This window comes from Toxotes jaculatrix, chromosome 16, assembly GCF_017976425.1.
Source record: "Toxotes jaculatrix isolate fToxJac2 chromosome 16, fToxJac2.pri, whole genome shotgun sequence".
NCBI lineage: Eukaryota > Metazoa > Chordata > Actinopteri > Toxotidae > Toxotes > Toxotes jaculatrix.
Window position 1 is genome coordinate 22,220,089 of NC_054409.1, and position 19,560 is coordinate 22,239,648.

Consider the following 19,560-nt stretch of genomic DNA (forward strand, 5'->3'; position numbering starts at 1 on the left):
GCAAACACAAATAAGCAACAAACAATACAGGGGACAAACAATAAAATAAAACAAATGATTAAACAATAAAATTATCCAGAATACACTGCTTTACAGTCCTCCCTAGTGGGTAAACAATCACTTGCTACAAGTCTGACTATTGAGATAATAGTAAGTTGGAGGGTGATGCTGCAAAAGACATGCAAACTCAGCAAAAACACTGCAGGGTTTAAAACAAAACAAAATAATATCATTCTCATAGAGCTTTTTTTTTTGAAGACAGATTCAGCTGACTGAGTGAATGAGTGACATTTCCTCAGTGGAAACCCTGCAAAGTTGTGAGAGGACTGTAAACGATCTGACAAACATACACACACACACACTGGCAATATACGCAGTGAGGAAAATTTAAGAAGTTCCACAACACACCCCAAATTCGATATACAGAAGACAATAAGGTGGATTACCTGTGCTTGTCACTCGTTGCTGTTGTGAGCTGATGCTGCTGCGGCTTGGTGGTGATGAAGTTTTTGCAGGAAACTGCTTGTTTTGCACTTTTACATCAGAGATTTTTTTTTTTTTTCATGAAAGGGCTCATGCTCTGGGTCTCCCTCCATCAGATGCATAAAGCAAGACAATCTTGCCGGCAGCAATAGATACTGTAAAGTTTCCTGTCTCAAAGATGCACTGCAGAAATATATCTGTACGTATACATGTGACTTTATTTACATTAACATGTATTTTCAGAATACTTCCCCCCATCTTATTCATATGTTAGAGGGACCATGTTTACACATTTTTATATGAGTGTATAAAAACCACAATTAGGACCGAGATACTCAAAGTCTGGATTTAGAAATTACAAACAAACAAACAAAAAAAACACTTCAGTAAAGCATGACTGTTTGGACCTGCCTGCTTTGTACACTGGATTTATTTATTTATTTTTGTGATTAGCTTTTTATTGCTTTGAATTGTAGTGACACTTATCCAAACTACACAGGAACTGCCCTGTTTTGTACCTTTTTGGGGTTTTTTTTGTTTTGGTCCTGTGGATTGATCACAAAAGCTGCCGTTTTAGTAGTTCCACACTAATATGACCCACAACATTATTTCCCATGATGGAGCACTTGCTAATTCCCATGAGCATTTTAGGGACACCATTACACAGTGTGAAGCACTATAGAGCTGCCAAGGGGCATTTAGTTACTCCTATTTCACTGGCAATCACTGCCTTCCTTGTGCTTTTTATCACATACGCACATGAAAGAGAAGCTACGAATGTTTTTGTGCTGTCACAAATCCTGCCACGTCTGTCATCTCAGGGAGTAATTACAACAACAATCACTTCAAGATATGGAAGGGTTAGAGTTTATAGTGTACTGGAAAATAAATGTCATTTTGCAATTCTCGATGTTCTCAAAATAATAAAAACACACATATTCATTCAACAAAGGGAGAACATTTGCAATGTTTTTCTATTGTTCATGGTCTGTCAGGTAGCTCAGTAGCCTTAAGGCTGCCCCAAATATTTAATGCACAGTTTATGGCTCCCTTTAGAAATATTATCAAGTAGTTAACCTTGCCTGACAGGCTGACCCCAGACTACAACTCTGGGAAATGAACCACTGAATTTCTGGTCAATAGGGTAATTATGTCCGAGAAGGTCAAACTGTAGTGATTTACATAAAAAATGAATATAGACAGACATTCTGGACGGTATAGGATAGTTTTTACTGCAGATAAGCAAGTGTGAAAATTATTCTGTGGAACTGAATATTTCAGACTGATATCTTTTTTTTCTTTTCTTTTTTTGTAACATTAGAAGGCCATATTATCTCAATACATTTCAATAGAGGCAGATAACGAGAGTCATCACAATAGTCTCATGGTAAGTTAGAACACTTGCTCATAATAGTGGAATTTAGTGTAGTCTACTTAGGGACACATGAGGTATTAACTTTTCTGTTTACTTTTTACTTCTACCTCACTACATTTCAGATGGAAATATTGTACTTCAATACACTCACTCCATCACATTCATCTGACAGCAAAAGGTTACCTTTCAGAATAAAAATTCTTTGAAAACACCATCATCTTATAAAATCCCATGCATTGTCAGCTATCACATTAAAATGCTATTTATATGTTAATGCATCAGAAACAACTGTCCAATAATATAATATATAACAATACATTTCTGATGCTGATCAGTTTGCCTGCACAGGGGCTACTTATATGTACATTTAGCACTTTTACTCTCGTCTAAACTACATATTTCTCCTCACCACGCACTGCTCATATATTCCTTGAAGACCAAAATGTTAGAGGCAGATCACTCCAATATAAACACCGAGATGAATTAAATCATTTGAAAGTGGACATTTGGAAAAGCAGTGGTCCAGCTTAACTGAGATAATGTCTGCTTAATTGGCAATAGGACACCAATCAGAGGCCATATGCTCGTAGGCTGAGGAAAAGGCATTAATTAGTAAAAACGTAATTTTCCAGAAAACGCCACTGGCAAGAGCTAAAAGGCAGTGGTGTCGATTTCAGTTGACATATTGTTATCCAGAAAACATGCATGGAGCTTAAATAAAAAAAAAAATAAAATAAAAAAAAAAGGAGGTTGGGGGGGGGGGGGGGGTTGCAATCATTAAAAGACATTTTCTTTCATCCGGTCATTACGGGCACGTGCAAAAACACCAGCGCGTGCGCATATGCACATATCCACACACCTTTCTTAATTTCTCAACAGGTCTACAGGGGTTTGGACAAGACCTCTCCCACCCTCTCTTCTCCTGCCTCCCTCACTTCCTCTCTCTCTCTCTCTCTCTCTCTCTCTCTCTCCCCCTCCCTCTCTCTCCCCTCCGAAAACCCGAAAGCCGTTGGCTCGTGCGCGCTCTAATTATTCCACTCTCGCGCAGCCGAGTGGCGACCGCCGGAGCCTCCGCACCACTTCCAAACCTCTTCCCTCCGCACTGCGAATCCGCGAGGTGACGGGTCTCCGAGCGGAAACTAACTAGCCCGAACACCTGGACAGCGCGTCGGTCGGGGCACGGGAACGTGTTTGGAGGAGCCTCAAGCAAACAACAAATGCTCGAGACCCGCGCCCGGTGCCCCCAGACCCGATGGGGAGGGAGACCAGCAGAGCAGTAATGGGACAGTTTTCGGGGGGATGCTACCTGAGTTTTGCCGTCCTCGTGCTCCTCGGTGCCCAAGTCCCGGCCACGTTAGCGAGAGGTAAGCACAGAGCAGACACTCTCTTTGGGTTTGGGTTTTTCCTTTTCTTTGGTGACAGTGCTCGAGAATAAACTCGAAAAAAAAGGTGCGTGTGCTTCGACAGAAAGTGTTTGTAGTTGTGTTTTTAGTTGGTTTGGGTTCTGAAAAGTGATATTCCAACCATTGTGTGCTGTGTGCAGTTTGTGTTTACGTGTGTGACTGTATTTTAAAATATTAAGCAAGATATTTTTCAGACAGAATTTGAGTAATGCCATGTTTTTTGTTTTTTAATTAATGATGCGACAACTGGCTGAGTTGTGTTGGAGTACTTTGAACGCTTTAAAATGAAGCTAATTATCGATTCAGAATTACTTCGAGGATCGGTTCTGCTCGGATGCCGCCTATACTCTGATAAAATCTCTGTTTTATTGTCATTTGTCATGTGTTAATTGTAAAGGAAGGGGATGGCATCTTATTCCTTTAACCAAAGCCTGTTACAAGCAGCGTTTGACAATTCAAAGTGAGTTTCTGGGGTTTTTTTTAAATTTCACCTGCTGAATCCATTACACCTGGACAGTTGCCAGAGAGCCACCTTAATTACATGAATTGTTTCAATGAGAAATGGCCCTTTTGATGAAATTAGAGAAGCTGGTCTCATACCTGTCTGTCCTGTTTTGCTCAGTCATGTGCCCTAAGCTATTGTTTCACACAGAATAAAGAAATGTTCCCAAGCTTGTTGATAAATGGAGATGATTGCTTGAGAGCTGTGCTCATATTTAATTGGTTGTTTTTGTTAGTGTCTTTGACAGTTGTGGATGCGTTTGATTTTGATTTCTCAGCACATGCAAAGATTTGATCCCATGGGTATGCACGCTGGGTTGTTCTATGGAGGTACCTCACTATCAGTTTTATCAAAACATGACTGTTCTGTAAAAACCCAGTGTCTTTCCTCATGGTCATGCACAAATGCGTGATTTATTTATCTGGCAACCGTTTGTGATGTTTGCCTGAGAGAATGCTGAGATGTTATGCACTGTCTTGAAATGTTTCTATTTGGTCAGTGATTTGATTTTTTTTTTTTTTTTTTTTTTTGCTTTCCGCTGGTGAATCTGTCCTGACCTATTGACATCCATTTAGCTCACATGGCAGTGTAACAAAGATGCATTTGCAATTCAATTAGTTAACTAGCCCCAAGGTTTTCATTTTTGCATCTCAAGTTTTGAAAATTAGCTTCAACTTGGAAATTTGCATAGCATAAATATTAGATTAAGTATATTTATCTTCAGGGCAGCTTTACATGTAGGGATCAGGAGGGCTTTTGTCGTTCTTTTAAAGTTACTCTGAAAGACATTTAGCATAACCTTTCAAAGCTGGCTGTACATTGTATTTACACAACCAGCATTTCCTCGGTGGCTGCATTTCCATGTGAAATGTTAGATGATATTTGAAAGGAGTGACCTATGCTTCGCAGAAAAAAACAATAATGCTGCGAGTGCATGAAAGTAAAATGAGCCTGTGTGTACAAGATGCAATTTTCATAATCTTCATAGGTAAATGTTGTACTACATCTGCCAGGTTTTAAAGTGAATTCGGCGTTTGTGATGGCTCTCCGCTAGACTGTAAAATAAATATTTATGTTGTGCAATAATATGAATGTCAACAGTCAAATACTTTGACTTTATCGTACCTGACTAAATAATGTGAAACCTTCGGGCAAGTCTACCTAGTGGAGCATGGCTGAGATAAAAATTCAGTTCTCTAACCACAAATATGTATAGCCTGTCCTACAGATGGTAATTTATTTGTTAATTAGAAGCTAAGCTATAATTCAGGGAACCAAATTTATTTTTTATGTCTTGCAAGGAGGGGATTCGCCACGCATCTGCAAGCATGCAGTTTAAAGCTTAGCACTCTGTGGGAGTAGAGAGAGCACGCAGCGACGACAACACACTTACCCTAAAGGAGAAACCTAGAATCACAGCCTACAGGTGGATTCAGGGAGGAGATGGGGCTGATGAAACGTTGAGCAGCAGCGATTAATATAAGAGAGGTGTTTGCAGCGAGACTGGCGAAGCAGCAGTGTTAACAGTGACAGAGTGAGAAAGTGCATCACAGCTTGGATATGTTCATATGTAAGCTGAGTGTGTCACATGTGAGTGTAGTTTCACAGCTTGAGTCATCTGTGTGAAAGAATGTAGTTTCCTAGGCTTTTATGCACGAGTTCCTCATGGCTGTAAATTAATGTCTTTATAGAGCTACTCAGGTTTTCAGAAAATGTCCAGTTCCCGATTATTTCACCCAAAGCCAACCACAAAACCATTTCTTTGACATTTCATGAGAATATAGAGCTTGCACAGAAATGTCACAGAATCATTAAGCATGGTAGTGTTGCAGTGTTTAAGGGATTATCAGTTTCACTGTCAGTTCATCTGTAGATAATTTTCCTGATTTAATAAATTAATTTTGGTCTGTAAAATGACAAATTGCTGCAAAATATCACAATTTAGAAGATGGACCAATGGATCTTGAGAAATTATTCTAACGATTAATCGAATAACAGATTAACATACTGTTGGTTTGGGTCTTTTTCATGGGATTTGTCAACAATTAAAAATATAAAATAATACAAACCTTATCCTTTAAGATACCGGATTCTTGAATGGCTTAGATAGATGGCTTGATCTACAACATCAGTTTGGTTCTAATGGGCTATAAAAGGTTATCGGGGTGAAATCAATAAACGTACCCCCTGACATGACACTGACATGACAACAGTGTTAAGACATGCAAGTGGTCAGCCTGAGGCAAGCCGCCACTCTTTGTCCAAATGCAGGGAAGCAGCAGTCTGCCATGCTGCATGACAGATGTCTGATTGACCCTAGATCATCATACAGAAGGTTACATAGGATAACTGCCACTCTACTGTTCCTGCAACCAGAATGTCATACAAAGAGAAAACATGCCAGTCCCCAACAAGAGAGCTACACTGAAAGATGCCAGCACAATACACAAATTCATTTAGTGCTAGTAACGTAAATTTCCTTTTAGTTTCAATAAAATTCGACAAGCTCTTAGTGTGTGAGCCTTGGAGCTGCCCATGTAGCCCACTGTACCTCTTGCTGCTAAAAAGACATCCTGACTTGAGCATGGCATAAGTGAAAAAACTCAAGAGAGAAACAGAGAGAAAGAGAAGGGGGGGGGCGGGGTGGGGGGGGTGGGAGGGGTAAAGGGCAATGGAGTCATCTCTGCCATGTTTTATTTATCCCAAAAAAATGACTGCCAGACTCTTTCTCAAGCTCCAGCTTTGATTTTACTGACATTTCACATGAGCTGAATTCACGAGCACAGTTGGGCTGGTATCCACAGTTGTTTCTATTCTGTAGGAGATTGCATGGTGGTCATATTGCCCAGTTTCACTCTTGCATTATTCAAAGGAACCCATTTCTCGATCCAACTCACCAACCCCCTCTCTCGTCATTTCTTCTTCACATTCAAAGGGAACTAAGCTCACCAGCTGCCAAACATGGGTAGGAAATGTTGTCCACGGTGAAAACAAAAAGCTATAAAATCAAATACGGGGAAATCGTTGGGAATGTTATTCAAAGAAAATAAATTTTGCTTGGAAGTAAATATATACACACTCATTATACTGATAAAGTGTGATGAGAGTCTGAGTTGGACAGAGCTACAGAAGTAATCAAATAGCTATTGTTTTTGGTCTATGGGATATTGAGACTTTGGAATCTGGTCAATAAATAAGCTTTTGTACGTGATATTCCCCAGAGAGGTAGGATTGATTGGAAGAGAATCCTTTTGTTTGCTCCAATAAAAAACAATGCTTCCATTATAAAACTGTTGATGTAACTTCATATTTCTGCTCAGTTCCATTGTGGTTATGTATGGATTCCTGGAGGTCTTCTCTCCACTTTGCAGTCAAGGTTTGTCTTTGTAGCATTGTTTAAAATTTCCTATGTTATTCGATGCAGTTATTCCTAGCATTTTATTGTTCACAGTCAGAATTTATTGAGGATGTTCCGATCAAGTTTTTTTGGCCCTGATCCCGATCCTTCTTCGTGTGTCTACGGATACAGAATCCCAACTGATCCCTACAGCACAGCTGCCCAGTGCACACTCAAGCAGCAATCTGAAAATGAGATAAGATGGAACTTAATTCATCCTGAACTCCAGCTCTGTCGAAGCTGTTGGAACTACTGAAACACCCAGCAGCTTAGGTTTACATTGCTTTTTTGCAAATAACAGCCGTTAGCGTTGGGGCAGCCAAACTCAGAGTCACATGAACCAGTGTGCTGAAATAATTTATTACATTCATTACACACTTTAATTTCCACTCACACAACACAGTATGTGGCGAAATGCTTGCACTGCTGTAAAGGAATGCAGCCATGCAACTCGAGCAGGAGGCAGGTGCACAAAATACAGTCGAGTACAGTAGAGTACAGTAAAGTAAGGATCAGCATTTGATCAGATTCATGTTAGCTGATACAGATTCATTAAAATATGCCTGCATTGGCCCCAGTTGTGATTCTTAGGATCTCTAGCACTTATACATACGTTCTACATAGTGATTTTACTTTAATCATTCATACATTTTGCGTTTGTGCTGAATGTTTGCATGTGTTCACTGTGATGCTGGACTAAATCTTCTGTGTGGCCAAAAGCTGACAGAACGAAGGGGCAAATTTCAAATGTTGAGGCAGTCGCCTCCTGCAGATTTGCCCTTCAGCCTTGTCTCCACAGCCTTGAGGCTTTCTTTTTGAAAAGAGCTAGCATTGCTGTCATGTGTTTTCTAATAACACTGAAAGGGAAGCCTTGGAGATAACTGCCCATCCACAATGCACCATTCAGTGCCTCACTGGCTAACTCAAGGGCATTGCCACAAAGGCAAGATTCACACCATACACCATTCACTTCAATGCCAAACACTGCCCGCTCCTCCCTCCCTCCCTGCCTCCTTCCTTTGGTCTCTAACAGCTCCCAGTTTGTACCTATGGGTGGCACTTTTGTTTCCTCTAAAGCGCTTTTATTTCATAAATACCCCATCCCTTCATCCTTTCTTGTTGTTCACTCCACCCTTGCAATTCCTTTCGGTGTAATTTAGTTTCAGTGGATTGTTGCTGTGAAAAATGTTTTGGTTCTGGTATCATTTCTCAACTCACCTGACTGAAGGAGAAAGGAGAGCCAAGCTTGGAGAGGCAGAACGAGGGAGCGGGGGATGTTAGAAGGAAAAAGCAGACGGGAGAGAGACAGATAGGAGGGTTACAGTGCAGAATACTTAAGTATCTCATGTTATCAGTAACTGCCACAGCAGTTTGTCAGTAACAGTGAGCACCTGTCACTGTTCTCCCTGATGAATTAATTTCAAGAGTAATCAAAAGCAAGTACATATTTAATGACTCTGGATTAAAGTCGAGGTTCAGTGTTTGTTTATGTGTAGTGTGTTTCGTGTGTGTGCTGCAGTGTTTTAACATGCAGGGGGGAACATGTTCATGCAGCAGTTTTGTTGTAAAATGAGAAAATACGATGAAAGTAAATCCGAGAGAACACATTTAGACATCAGCGTTAAGTTTTCTTTCCTCCTCTCTTTTCTTTGATATTGTCTCTTTAAGGATCTGTCAGTTTCTGAGGAACGACTCCTCACCACTGTACACGACAGCTCTACATCTACTGATGTGAAATTTATTGGAAACACATCAAAAATGGCAAATGTTCGAAATCTATAGAGGTGAACGTTTGACAAATTTCCTTGTTAGTGTGCTTCAGAACCAACACGGCCCTCATGACCTGTACATAGAACATATGCTGTCATGGCTGGATATATATAACAGTCATCAACCATGTTAGCTTTGACATTGTCCATCTCTAATGGTACAAGACCAGTAAGGTGTGACGGTAAATGTTTGAGTAGGGGATGGTGCGAAATTGACATGTGTGTGTAAACACATGCACAAACACAGAGTTTGTGCTGGTTGGCATGTGCAGTGAGATGTAAAGCAGTGCCATTCCATGTACTATCCCTGGCTTTTGCTTTGTCTTTGTCCTGTTTCTGTCTTATGAACACAGTATTGTTGGAAGGTTGGTTAATGGTTGGGAAGGTCTTTTGGTGGCTTATCTGCGTTTTTTACATCTAGAAACGGTTTTTAGAATTCAAGTTAGGCTAAAAAAAAACAAACCGATGACACGTCAAGCTACAGAAAAGGGCTGTGCCTGTCTATATTTCATGCAGCTCCGACTGTCCTCAATGGCTATTTGGTGTTTTTGTGAGTGTCAGAGATGCAGGATGGGATTTAAGAGTCCCTGTTGGTGTATGAATCCCACATAATACCTCTCTGTAGTCATGTGTAACTGTATGTCGTAAAACCAACAAAGCTCTGTCATTCATAAAAGAAAACAGAAAGTGGAATTCCATTGCCCTTTGAAGATGCCGTCTGTGTTTTTCAGAAGAAATCCTCAGTCCTGCAGACAAATGGGGAGGATTCAGAAGCACTGTCTTTGAGAAGTGCTGCAGCTGAAACACATCAACTACAAAGTTGGTCCCAGAGATGGCAAAAATGATGACTTACATACTTTGTGAATTCAGGGCAAATGGGCTGTATTAAAGACAAATGCATTTCCTTTAATCCGGATTTCATGGGTTGAAAATACAAGAATTCAAAGTCACAACCAATTGACACATTGACAGAAACAGCAAGTAAACCTAGAAATAAACTACAAATAATGGCTTATTTTTGCTTAGCTCCCAAAACGGTCCGTCAAAAGCGTCCCTCAAGATTTTTTTATTAAAACCTGTGTTTGGGATTAAAATATTTCTGACTTTCATTCCGCCCATGAGGTGTTAGTAAAAAAAAAAAAAAAAAAGACATTATGGCAGACGGCAGGATCTGATTTTAAAAAGACTATAATCATATTTGAAAATTTTACATATGGTGGAATAATAAAAATGAAGTATATTCATATCTAAAACTCCTAAGAAATTGCTTTTGTCCTCACTAAGACATATCACTGAAACATTTTTAGATGGAAAGCAGCAGAAAATGTTTGCAAGTCAGCAACACCTTCAGTACTGGATGTCATTCGTTTGTGAGTTTGTCATTGGGCGGCTTTTCTAAAAATAAAATAAAGAAAATACATAAAGAAGAGGTTAATGAAAGTGAAATAATCTTGTGCATAAATCTGAATATTAAATGCATGATAATGATTCACCTCATGGTTAAGAAAATGCATTATTTGTGTCAGAACAGATTGATATAAATTTTATATCAGTATGGAAATACTGAACATGTGCTTCATCGCCACCATCATGCTTATAATATATGATGTAGGCATTGAATCTGCAGATTCTCCTCGGAGATGTGCTCTGGAAAGATCATCTTACTGTTTTAGGCTAGAACAACAGACCAGAGCGAGTACCCTCCACGGGATAAGAGGCACATCTGTGAGTGGAAGAGCTGTTTGAAACCACACCCTCTCTCACTGTTTACCTCTGCTGTCTCCTTTTTGTTTTTGTTTGGCAGTGAAAAGCAGGACTTGTTTGAAACAGGGCAGAATCTTCAATAATCACAAGTTCAGAGTTCACTAAACAGTGCTGCTCATCTCCCAGCTTTACTCCGTATATTGTCCCCTTTACTGGCCTTCCTCCATCACCTCTGAGACCCTTGCAGCCAACACAAGTCAGCCGTCCTTCCCTTCCTTGGTCATCACTGTGTCTGTTCCAGCTCTTTTCCCTCCTGGCCTGCTCAGTGGTAAAATGTCACCCTTCAGTCAGAACTGCAGAGTTTCTCTGCTCTTTCTAACGCTTCAGCTCCACCTTCCTGCAGCCCTTCCTCAGCCCTGAACACTCAGACCAAGGTTCCTAACACAAGTGTTCTTTTTTACCTGTGAACCATGCCATGCATTCCCCCTCTTGAAGTATGTTCATCTCTCGTTGTTGTCATAGAAAATAATCTGACTGTTTATGCTGTTAATTGTTGAAGAGTCATCACATTTTTCTTCTTACATTCTGCCCCTGCCCACATTCTTCCGGGTGTATTCGTAGCTGCATGACCTCCCGTGGTCTTTGGCTGCTGGTTGGTCACATTTATTTAATATGAATTTGGATGAGGAACTCAAAATTCTGTTTGTGCTTCTGATTTACATTTAAATGAGAACGAATTGAGCATTTTTAAGACAAAAAAATATGGACTTAAAAAAATATATATTAACACTCTTCCAGTCCAGTGTTAAATTCCTTTCCTTGTGCATATTGACAGTGCTTAATGAATTGAACAGTTGAGTTTAAATGTTTATCCATATGTAAGGTTGTGTATTTTCTTGTGCTCTCTGAGCGCCGCTGCAAGGTTATGCACGTGTAACTTTGATGAGGTTCTCCTTCAGCCAAGGACTCCCTTTTGTCATTAAGATAGATAACATCTATTCTGTGCATCGATGTGGCTACATTCATTTAAAGACTACTTTTGTTTCACCTCACAGACAGCAGAATCAATAAATAGCTTTGCCTGTTTCTGCTTCATTTCATCTTAGTTGGTTTAGACGAACTCAACCCCAGAGCTGAGGACAGTACAGTAAAGTATTAAGTCGGGGCTCCTGTATGCAGTACATGTAGTATTTAGGAATTAAATAATTAAGGCTGGTGTCCTCTTTTAATTGTTATCAACAATTTCTCTGAAGACACCAAAGCCAACAGTGAATTCAGTTTCATATAGCCTCAGTCTGAGTAGCTTACTGTATGCCTCCAAGCCACAGAACTGCACTGTTGTCCAAAAACTGTTAACAACACATTAAACAGCCATACTGTCACACTAAGTGATATGTTCCTTTATTGCAATCAGCACTGGGGGACTGTAGTTTATTCTGGCGCACCACATAGCTCGGTGCTGGGCAGACGTCATGCTGGTGCCCCCGGTTCCATATTTAAACTGCATTGTGCGTTTGACAAGCTGAGAGGAATAAATGTAACTGGTCCAATATGTGAGATACGAGTATATAGTTTTTCAAAGAATTGCATTTGAGTGACATAAGAACAGTATGGAAATAACAGGCAGGGTTTGGTTTGAGATGGGGTAACACAGGTTACAGGAAAAAAATATTAATTGGAAAAAAAAGAGTCATGTCCTCATTGAACCTAGTGATCTAGGTGCTTGAATAAAGTGCCTGTATACTCAGTAAACCTTTATCCTGAGAGATGTGATATCTTGCAGTTCGCCATAAATGAATTTTGTAACGGTGCCGCTTTGTTGTCAAAAGTCACAGCAGAAGTAGGTGTGAAACACCGTGTATTAGACAGTAAGATATCTACAGTACTTCTGCTGGATGACTGTTGCAATTGTCAACCTGTCGTGGTCTCAAACCAGAGCATACGCGCACTGACAAGACCCATATTCAAAGCACTGAATTGTAGAAGCATCTGAAATTGAAATGTCAGGTTGAAATGAACATGCCTTGAATTAGAATGTGGAAACAGAAAAGACAGGGTACTGTGCAGCAGCATCTCATGTTGACATTTTTGTGTGCATTGTGTTTACAGACTGTGTCCAATGCCTCGATACTAGATGTGGTTAGAGTGAAAAGCCCCACATTTTCCACAGAAAACGGCCAAGCTTTTCTTCTGTGAAGTATCATAATGAGACTGCAGCAACGGTCTCATTCTCCCACTCCTAATCAGTTATCTTGAGATCTGCTAATGTCTAGGTATCCTTCTCTTTTTCCTGTGTTTGTGTGCTTTGTACAGCTGTAATCCAAAACAAGGCCTGATAAAATGAGAGGATAAAACCCAATTACAGAGTAGGCAGTCCTGAGTCATCTCCCATTTGTTCCAGCCATTTTCTCCTCTGTCTACTCTTCTTTATCTCGGCTTGTATGGTTTACTCAAAGACCACCCCAGCTGATTGTAATCTGTAGGTGAAAAGAAATGAAATAAAAAAAAAATGTGAAGAAGAAACTGAAGTGATATAGTGAGCTAATCGATGCCAAGCGACCTGCACACAGGGATTCTCTTTTCTCTTCAGTATAATCTTCCAGTGAGATTGTGAGGTTTGTGTGCACCAGGGTTCTGAGGGGACCAATTAAGGAACGGCAGGGCAGGAGCCTGAACTTCTGGCTCTTCTAATAGCCTGCGGGCTGGAGTGGTCCTGATCCATAGTCAGTCGATAACACAGGCCTCCCTAGTCTCAACCAATGAATTCCAACAATTAGACCAAAAAAAGCAAAGAAAAATAAAAGTAAAGAGGTTTTTTTTTTTTTAACCATCACATTACAGTAAGATGTTTTGCAAAATACAACATACAGCTGCCTGTGTGTGTGTAAGCCAGGCTACAGCAGGCTCTTGACCTTTGCAGAAGATTAGAGAATTTGCCATCAGTACGAGTGTGTGTTCATTTGTCTTTGTTGGATTTGGTCTGTCTATATGTCCTTGTTGTCCCTTGAATACAGTGTTTGTTTAAGCCCTCACACACTGAGGGAATATACCACTGACATCTGGCTCTCTCTCTCTCTGCCAACCTACAAGGAGTGTGATAACCTACAGGAACCGCAGGTTTGTTTTTCAAGGCTAGTGGAGAACACTCCCGAGGCAGAACATAAACCGCTGATGTTATGACCCATCTCAAAGGGATTCTCTTCACTCTTATGTCTTAGCATTTCCCCGAGATGGAGTAGAGTCAGGTAGTCGGTCCACAATGTAATGTGACTGCTTTCATTTAATCAATAGCAATGGATATCATTTACTAAGTTCTTCAAACACTCTAGACTTTGAATTACTGGTCTACATATGATCCTTTGGTGGATGTGCTGTTGTTTCTTCTCCTCACTAAGTTCAAAAATGTCTGTAGTTGCTTCTTAGTCCACCTGCTAGCGATGGATGATTGCTTTTCAGTGTCAACATTTTGGTGCAGAGCAACATATCTGAAAAACTACACCCCAGATGGTAGTGAAGTTTGGTAAGCGCGATTGGCTTTACACTCTGAATTTCAGAACAAGTTGTTTTTAAGCATCCTTTTTTTTTCCTTTGAGTTGATAACTTGATTTTATTGATGAATATAGATAAACTGAATTGTAAAGCTTTTTTAGATTTCTATCATTATTATCATTATTATATCAAGACAGAAGAGCATTTTTTCCAGTGGCACTATGCAAGGCCCAAAGCTTACCATCAATTTAAAGTCATTTCCCACATTATTTGCTGTTTGTGCATATAATGTGATATAATGTAATATAAGGAACATTTGGAAGCTCTGGCTTCATAGCGCTGGTGAGAAGCACTGCTTTGACATCTGTGTCTGGTTTTATTTTATTTCCATCCACCTTTTCCTTTCCTTTTCACCATGACGAATATGCGCACACTTTTGCATGTCCATTCTTCTTTCCACTGTGTCATTTCATTACAGCGGCCCATTAGCTCCTTCTGGGAAATACTGCCTATATTACTGTGCTGTTTTGATAACTGGCAGGAGAAGCTGTCTGCCTTACTCCAACCTACACCGAGGCTGTGACAACCAGCTCCTTTGTGGGATCGCGTGCAAATCTGAAACGGGGAGTGACACAAATGCACATTTTACAAGGCTGACTTGTTCTTGGTGTTAATGCAGAGCAGAATAAAAAAAAAAATAAAGTGCTGCAGTGCACAGGCGTCCTCCTTTTTATGCCGTAAATTAACTTAATTATTGAAGCAAGGGAAATTGCTTTGCTAAATGCTGTGGACTTTTGTATTCTTCTATTTGCCTGTACTACATGTCGATTGGCACAGTACTGTTTAGATTTATTTACATCTGAGTGTTTCAGACTTTGTGTGTGTGTAAGTGAATGTCATTTGTCGATTGTCTTTAGTGTACTCTGTGGAGGCCAAGAGATCTCGTGAAACCTAATTGTGGTTGCAGGTGCTATTGATTTGTCTGCATATGTTTGTTATTGTCTTTCCATCCTATATCATCACCGATTCATCTTAATTTATGTCTCTCATCCATGGGGCGACATGGTGGCCCCAGTGGTTAGCACTGTCGTCTCCCAGCAAGAAGGTTCTGTTATCGAACTTGCTGGCTGGCTGTGGTCTTTCTGTGTGGAGTTTGCATGTTTTACCCAGGTACTCTGGTTTCATCCTGAAGTCCTGGTGACCAGTCCAGGGCCTACCTTACGTCGTGCCAGCTGGCATAGGCCTCAATCCCCCTTGACCCTCAAGGATAACTGTGTAAAAATATCTTTAAAAAAATAGCTTGGTCATCCTTTCTCATTGCATGATTTCCACCTGCTAGAGAACAATGTTTACCTGCATCAAGCAAATGTAAGATGCAGCAAATCTTAGTGTTTTTGTGCACCTGTGCAATGGTAATTTTCTGAATCAGCTAGTTCTTATAGCATATATAGAAAGTTATTTATTCGCCATCTTTCCATATGTTTTAACCTTCTGTTTTCTACTTGTCCTCTTTATGTCTTTTTCTCAGTCATTCTGCTGTTTACTTATTCAGTACTAATGACATAAGATTTCTTACCTGCATTGCAATGTTGCACCAGAGCTGCACCTTTTTATGTGCTCTGTGTAATGAAACTGGTGATGACCTGAGACGAATGTTATGTTGTAGCAGGAGGTCTGATGTTTACGTGTGCAATGGCTCACTGATTTATCTATTTATTATAGTTTGAGACAGTTGCTTTAAGCAGAGAATTGACAAACAGCTGAATATTTTAGTTACATTTGTACAGTAATGTGATTATGTGCATCTTTGCATGTGTGAGCACCAGCTTTCTTAGTGAAGCGATGCAGTTTGTACAGAAAGACTGGTACTCATAAATACCTGCTGAGAGTCTTCATAACTAAAGTATGAAGTAGACTGCGTTTTCCAAAGCGTCCTGTAGGGCTGTCACATTACACTGATTAGCGTTTTGTGACCTACCACCCCACTGAGAAAGGTATAACTACGTAAAGCTGAATTAACAGCATGTTTTTTCTTTGCCTTTGCTACTGAGAGAGCACCGTCATTATTCCCACGAATGAGGTCGGTTGTCAGGTCGACATAAATATAGTTTCTTTCAGGCTTTTCTACAAATGACCAATGCTGGAAGCCAGACGAACAAATGTTTGCAAAGATGGGAAGGCACACTAAACATGAACCATGGGAGCTTAGTTTGGTTAGGGTAATAAACCTTTTTCACAAGAGTCATTTTAACTTGTCATTGCAGGAGTAGACGTGTAATTAATTACATTCCAGTGTCCTAGTAAGCCATGTCAGTGGCCCAGCACGCACATTGCAAGAAGCCTGGAAATGGCAAAACTAAGACATATGCATCGTTCATGATTATTAATCATTACAATAATAATAATAATAGTTTTTCCTGCTATAACATGTCAGAATATCTCAGTTGAAGTAGGTCTGTTAGGTGACTAACAACGGCCATAATGTTGAGGCTGCTTAGCCAGTCTGACAACAAGTAAAGCAAGGCTGCCCTCGAAACCGATGAGCAAACGCAAAGCAGTTATGGTGGCAGGCAGCTGACAACATGAGTCAGGTGATTCACAGAAGTGCAAAACTCACTGAAGGTCTTTACTGTGCAGGTGTGGCATGAAAGGGGCTGAAAACATAACAGAAGAGACAAACACACTAACACACAGAGATAGAGAGAGAGATCACCATGTCACTATGAAAAGGCCGAGGTGTACAGATCCAAGGCTCTGCTGTTGTGCATTCTGGCTTACTTTTATGGTTTATTGGCACACTTAAGCGGAACAGAGCCATCGTTAATGTTATCAGTTTCACCCGTGCCTTCCCTGCTATGAAAGACACAGTGCTCTAAGAAATGTCTTTTCAAAGGCACATTTTCAAAGGTTGAGCAGTTTTGGACAAATAGAGTCAAAAATAACTCTGTCTAACGTACCTTGTCCTTTTACCGTGGCCAGCATTATCTTAATTATTTATTCATAATATTTGAGTGTCAGTGGCAATATGCTGTGAATGGGGAGCCTGTTTGTTTTGAGTTTTGTGCCTCTCTTTGCACTATATCTCAGATGCAGTTAGGCTTGAAATTATTACTCCTTTTGGGCAGAATTGTATGAGTAGTACACAGGAAGTCAGAGAGCGATGCTGTGTGAGAATGTGAATTCTCCGAATCAAGATAGCTTTGTGTCCGACAGTGTAGCATTGCAGTTATTTATGTGGCTTGTTACTGTAATACAAGAGAGAAAAACAAGACACTGAACTATTCATTTTAATAAACTATCCTGTAAGAAATAACAAATACAAGCAGAATACAAACTTTTTATACATTACAAATTCTGATTTTTTTTTCTCCTCCACTCACAAATGGCTTTCACTTTTGACACTAGAAGCCTGTTTTCACATTCGTCTTCTGAAGGATGAAGGTTCCTCTGCTCGCCTTAAATCTGAGTTTAAGATGTAGAAGCATGATTTTTGTAACATCACAACTAGTTTGGAAACCAATCATGGTCCAGTATACCACTTACACAAGTGTACACTGAGAATGGACTGCTGAGTGAACGGAGACATTTTGTGTCTAGTACAAATTAATTTTTTTATGGTGGAAAAACCATATCCGACACAAACTATTATTAAAAGCAGAGTATTCTGTACGTCTAAAGATATGTCGGACAGTGGAAAATTAATTAGAGCATTTATTCAGAGCTGTTATTAGTGTGGTAATTTTACTTCAAAGCTGAAAATGTAAAGCCCAGCTTGTGAAAAAGAAACGCACCACTGTATTTTGTCTTAGCCCAATATATTCACCTGCGGAGAAGTGCTGTAAGTTTGCTTCAGTACAGCAGACTTATCAAGTGCACCAAAAAAATTTTACTGAAACAGGGCGAGAACACAAAACATATTGTGAATATAAGTAAATATATAATAAAATATGTATCGTTCTCTCTTTCACAACTGCAAAAACTTTTATCAAGTCATCTGTTATGCCAGGACAATAAAATGGTAAATAACACTTTGCTATTTTATTTAGCCCCGACAAAAATATGTATCACCTCATAAATTAGAGACAACTTGCCTAAAACATCCTTGTTCTCTCTGCATCTGCCCTGAGATCTCTGCAGCTTCTGCAGATGCTGTTAATAACAGGTGGCAATAGCGGATGTGAAACTGCAAACCTCTTGTCATCTGTCAAACCCCGGCTGACAGCGAGAGCTGCTAGCAAGTCAAACAGCAAAAAAAGATGCCTCCGTCTATCTAAACAAACATGATCTTTTACGCGTTTAACCTCCTCAATTGAGGACAGTGCTTCACTTATGCATTATAGGGGGATGGCATTGATTACGAGCAGCACAGAGCAGAGGCACGGCAGTCATTAAGTATTCTTTTTCATCGTTAGCCACACCTCCTTTGGCGTTGTTGGTGCTTTGACGGTTTTATCAGAAATGAAGGGGCTGATCTGTTCGCAGAATTAACAAAACGCTTTGTCAGACTCGGGTATTCCAGAGTCTGCCTCCTCTCAGTGAACTGAGCGCAAGTCATCAAGTAACTCAGCTAATTCACAAAAACTGCTGACAGTTTCACGTCCTCATTTACATTCATGTGTCGGCGATATCACCTTTGAAGGACTGGCTTCTGTACGTAACATGAGTATGTTTGACTCTGTTGGTCCTCAGACCTGCTGAGCTGCTGCACCAAAAAAAAAAAAAAAGGATGTCTTTTTATTTAGGGGCTGTGGATGACCTGGTTCTCATTGCCCAGTCAAGATTTGGGGTTATGCTCCAGTCTGTTTTGTTCTATTTTGTTGCTGCTCATTGTCTAATTCTCAGTGGATTGTAGATTTATTTAGTCCATAAATCTGTTTCTTACAAGAGCAGGCAACATCAGACATTACTGACAGACACATAACTTCTGCAAGGTATTTCTTATTAATAGTAGCCCAACAGGTCAAGTGACTAAATCATCTTCTGAAAAGCAGAGGATACTGTTTTATTAACAGAGAGATACAGTGTGCGATTTGACAGAGACAATTTGTTGTAGAACACATAAAACATGTCCATTTGTCCATCTTTCACATTATTGTTTGATTTTTATTCGCCGATGAAAAATGTGATACATCATATCCTGGCTCTTATTTTTTGAGGTTACTTTTACTCTAGTTTGAGTTTTGTGTTTGGCATGTAAAATAGTTTGTCAGTTAATATTTTTTTTAGATAGTTTTCATTAACAAAATAAACACTGATAGGAAAGTGAAACTATATCTTACTGGCAAAAGGTGAAACACAAAGTGTCTGGTGCTGTGGTTCTGGCTGACATCCCAGCTGTCCTCTCTTGTGAGTCAAAGATAATGATATACACTCTCCCACACTCCCAGCCTTGGTGTCACTTCTTTAGTTTATTCAGGGCCCTGTTGTAAACAAAAGAG

The 19,560-nt window shown here is 39.9% G+C and overlaps 1 protein-coding gene across 1 annotated transcript in view; it reads left to right on the forward strand.

The window, feature by feature from the left end:
- Positions 1-3,003: 3,003 nt before the first annotated feature.
- The window catches only part of LOC121195426 (netrin receptor UNC5D-like), a 131,347-nt gene continuing 114,790 nt past the window's right edge, over positions 3,004-19,560 (forward strand). Inside the window, exon 1 of the mRNA XM_041058883.1 lies at positions 3,004-3,222. Coding sequence (XP_040914817.1) covers positions 3,111-3,222 — 112 coding nt within the window. The 5' untranslated portion in view covers positions 3,004-3,110. The remainder of the gene's footprint in view (positions 3,223-19,560) is intronic.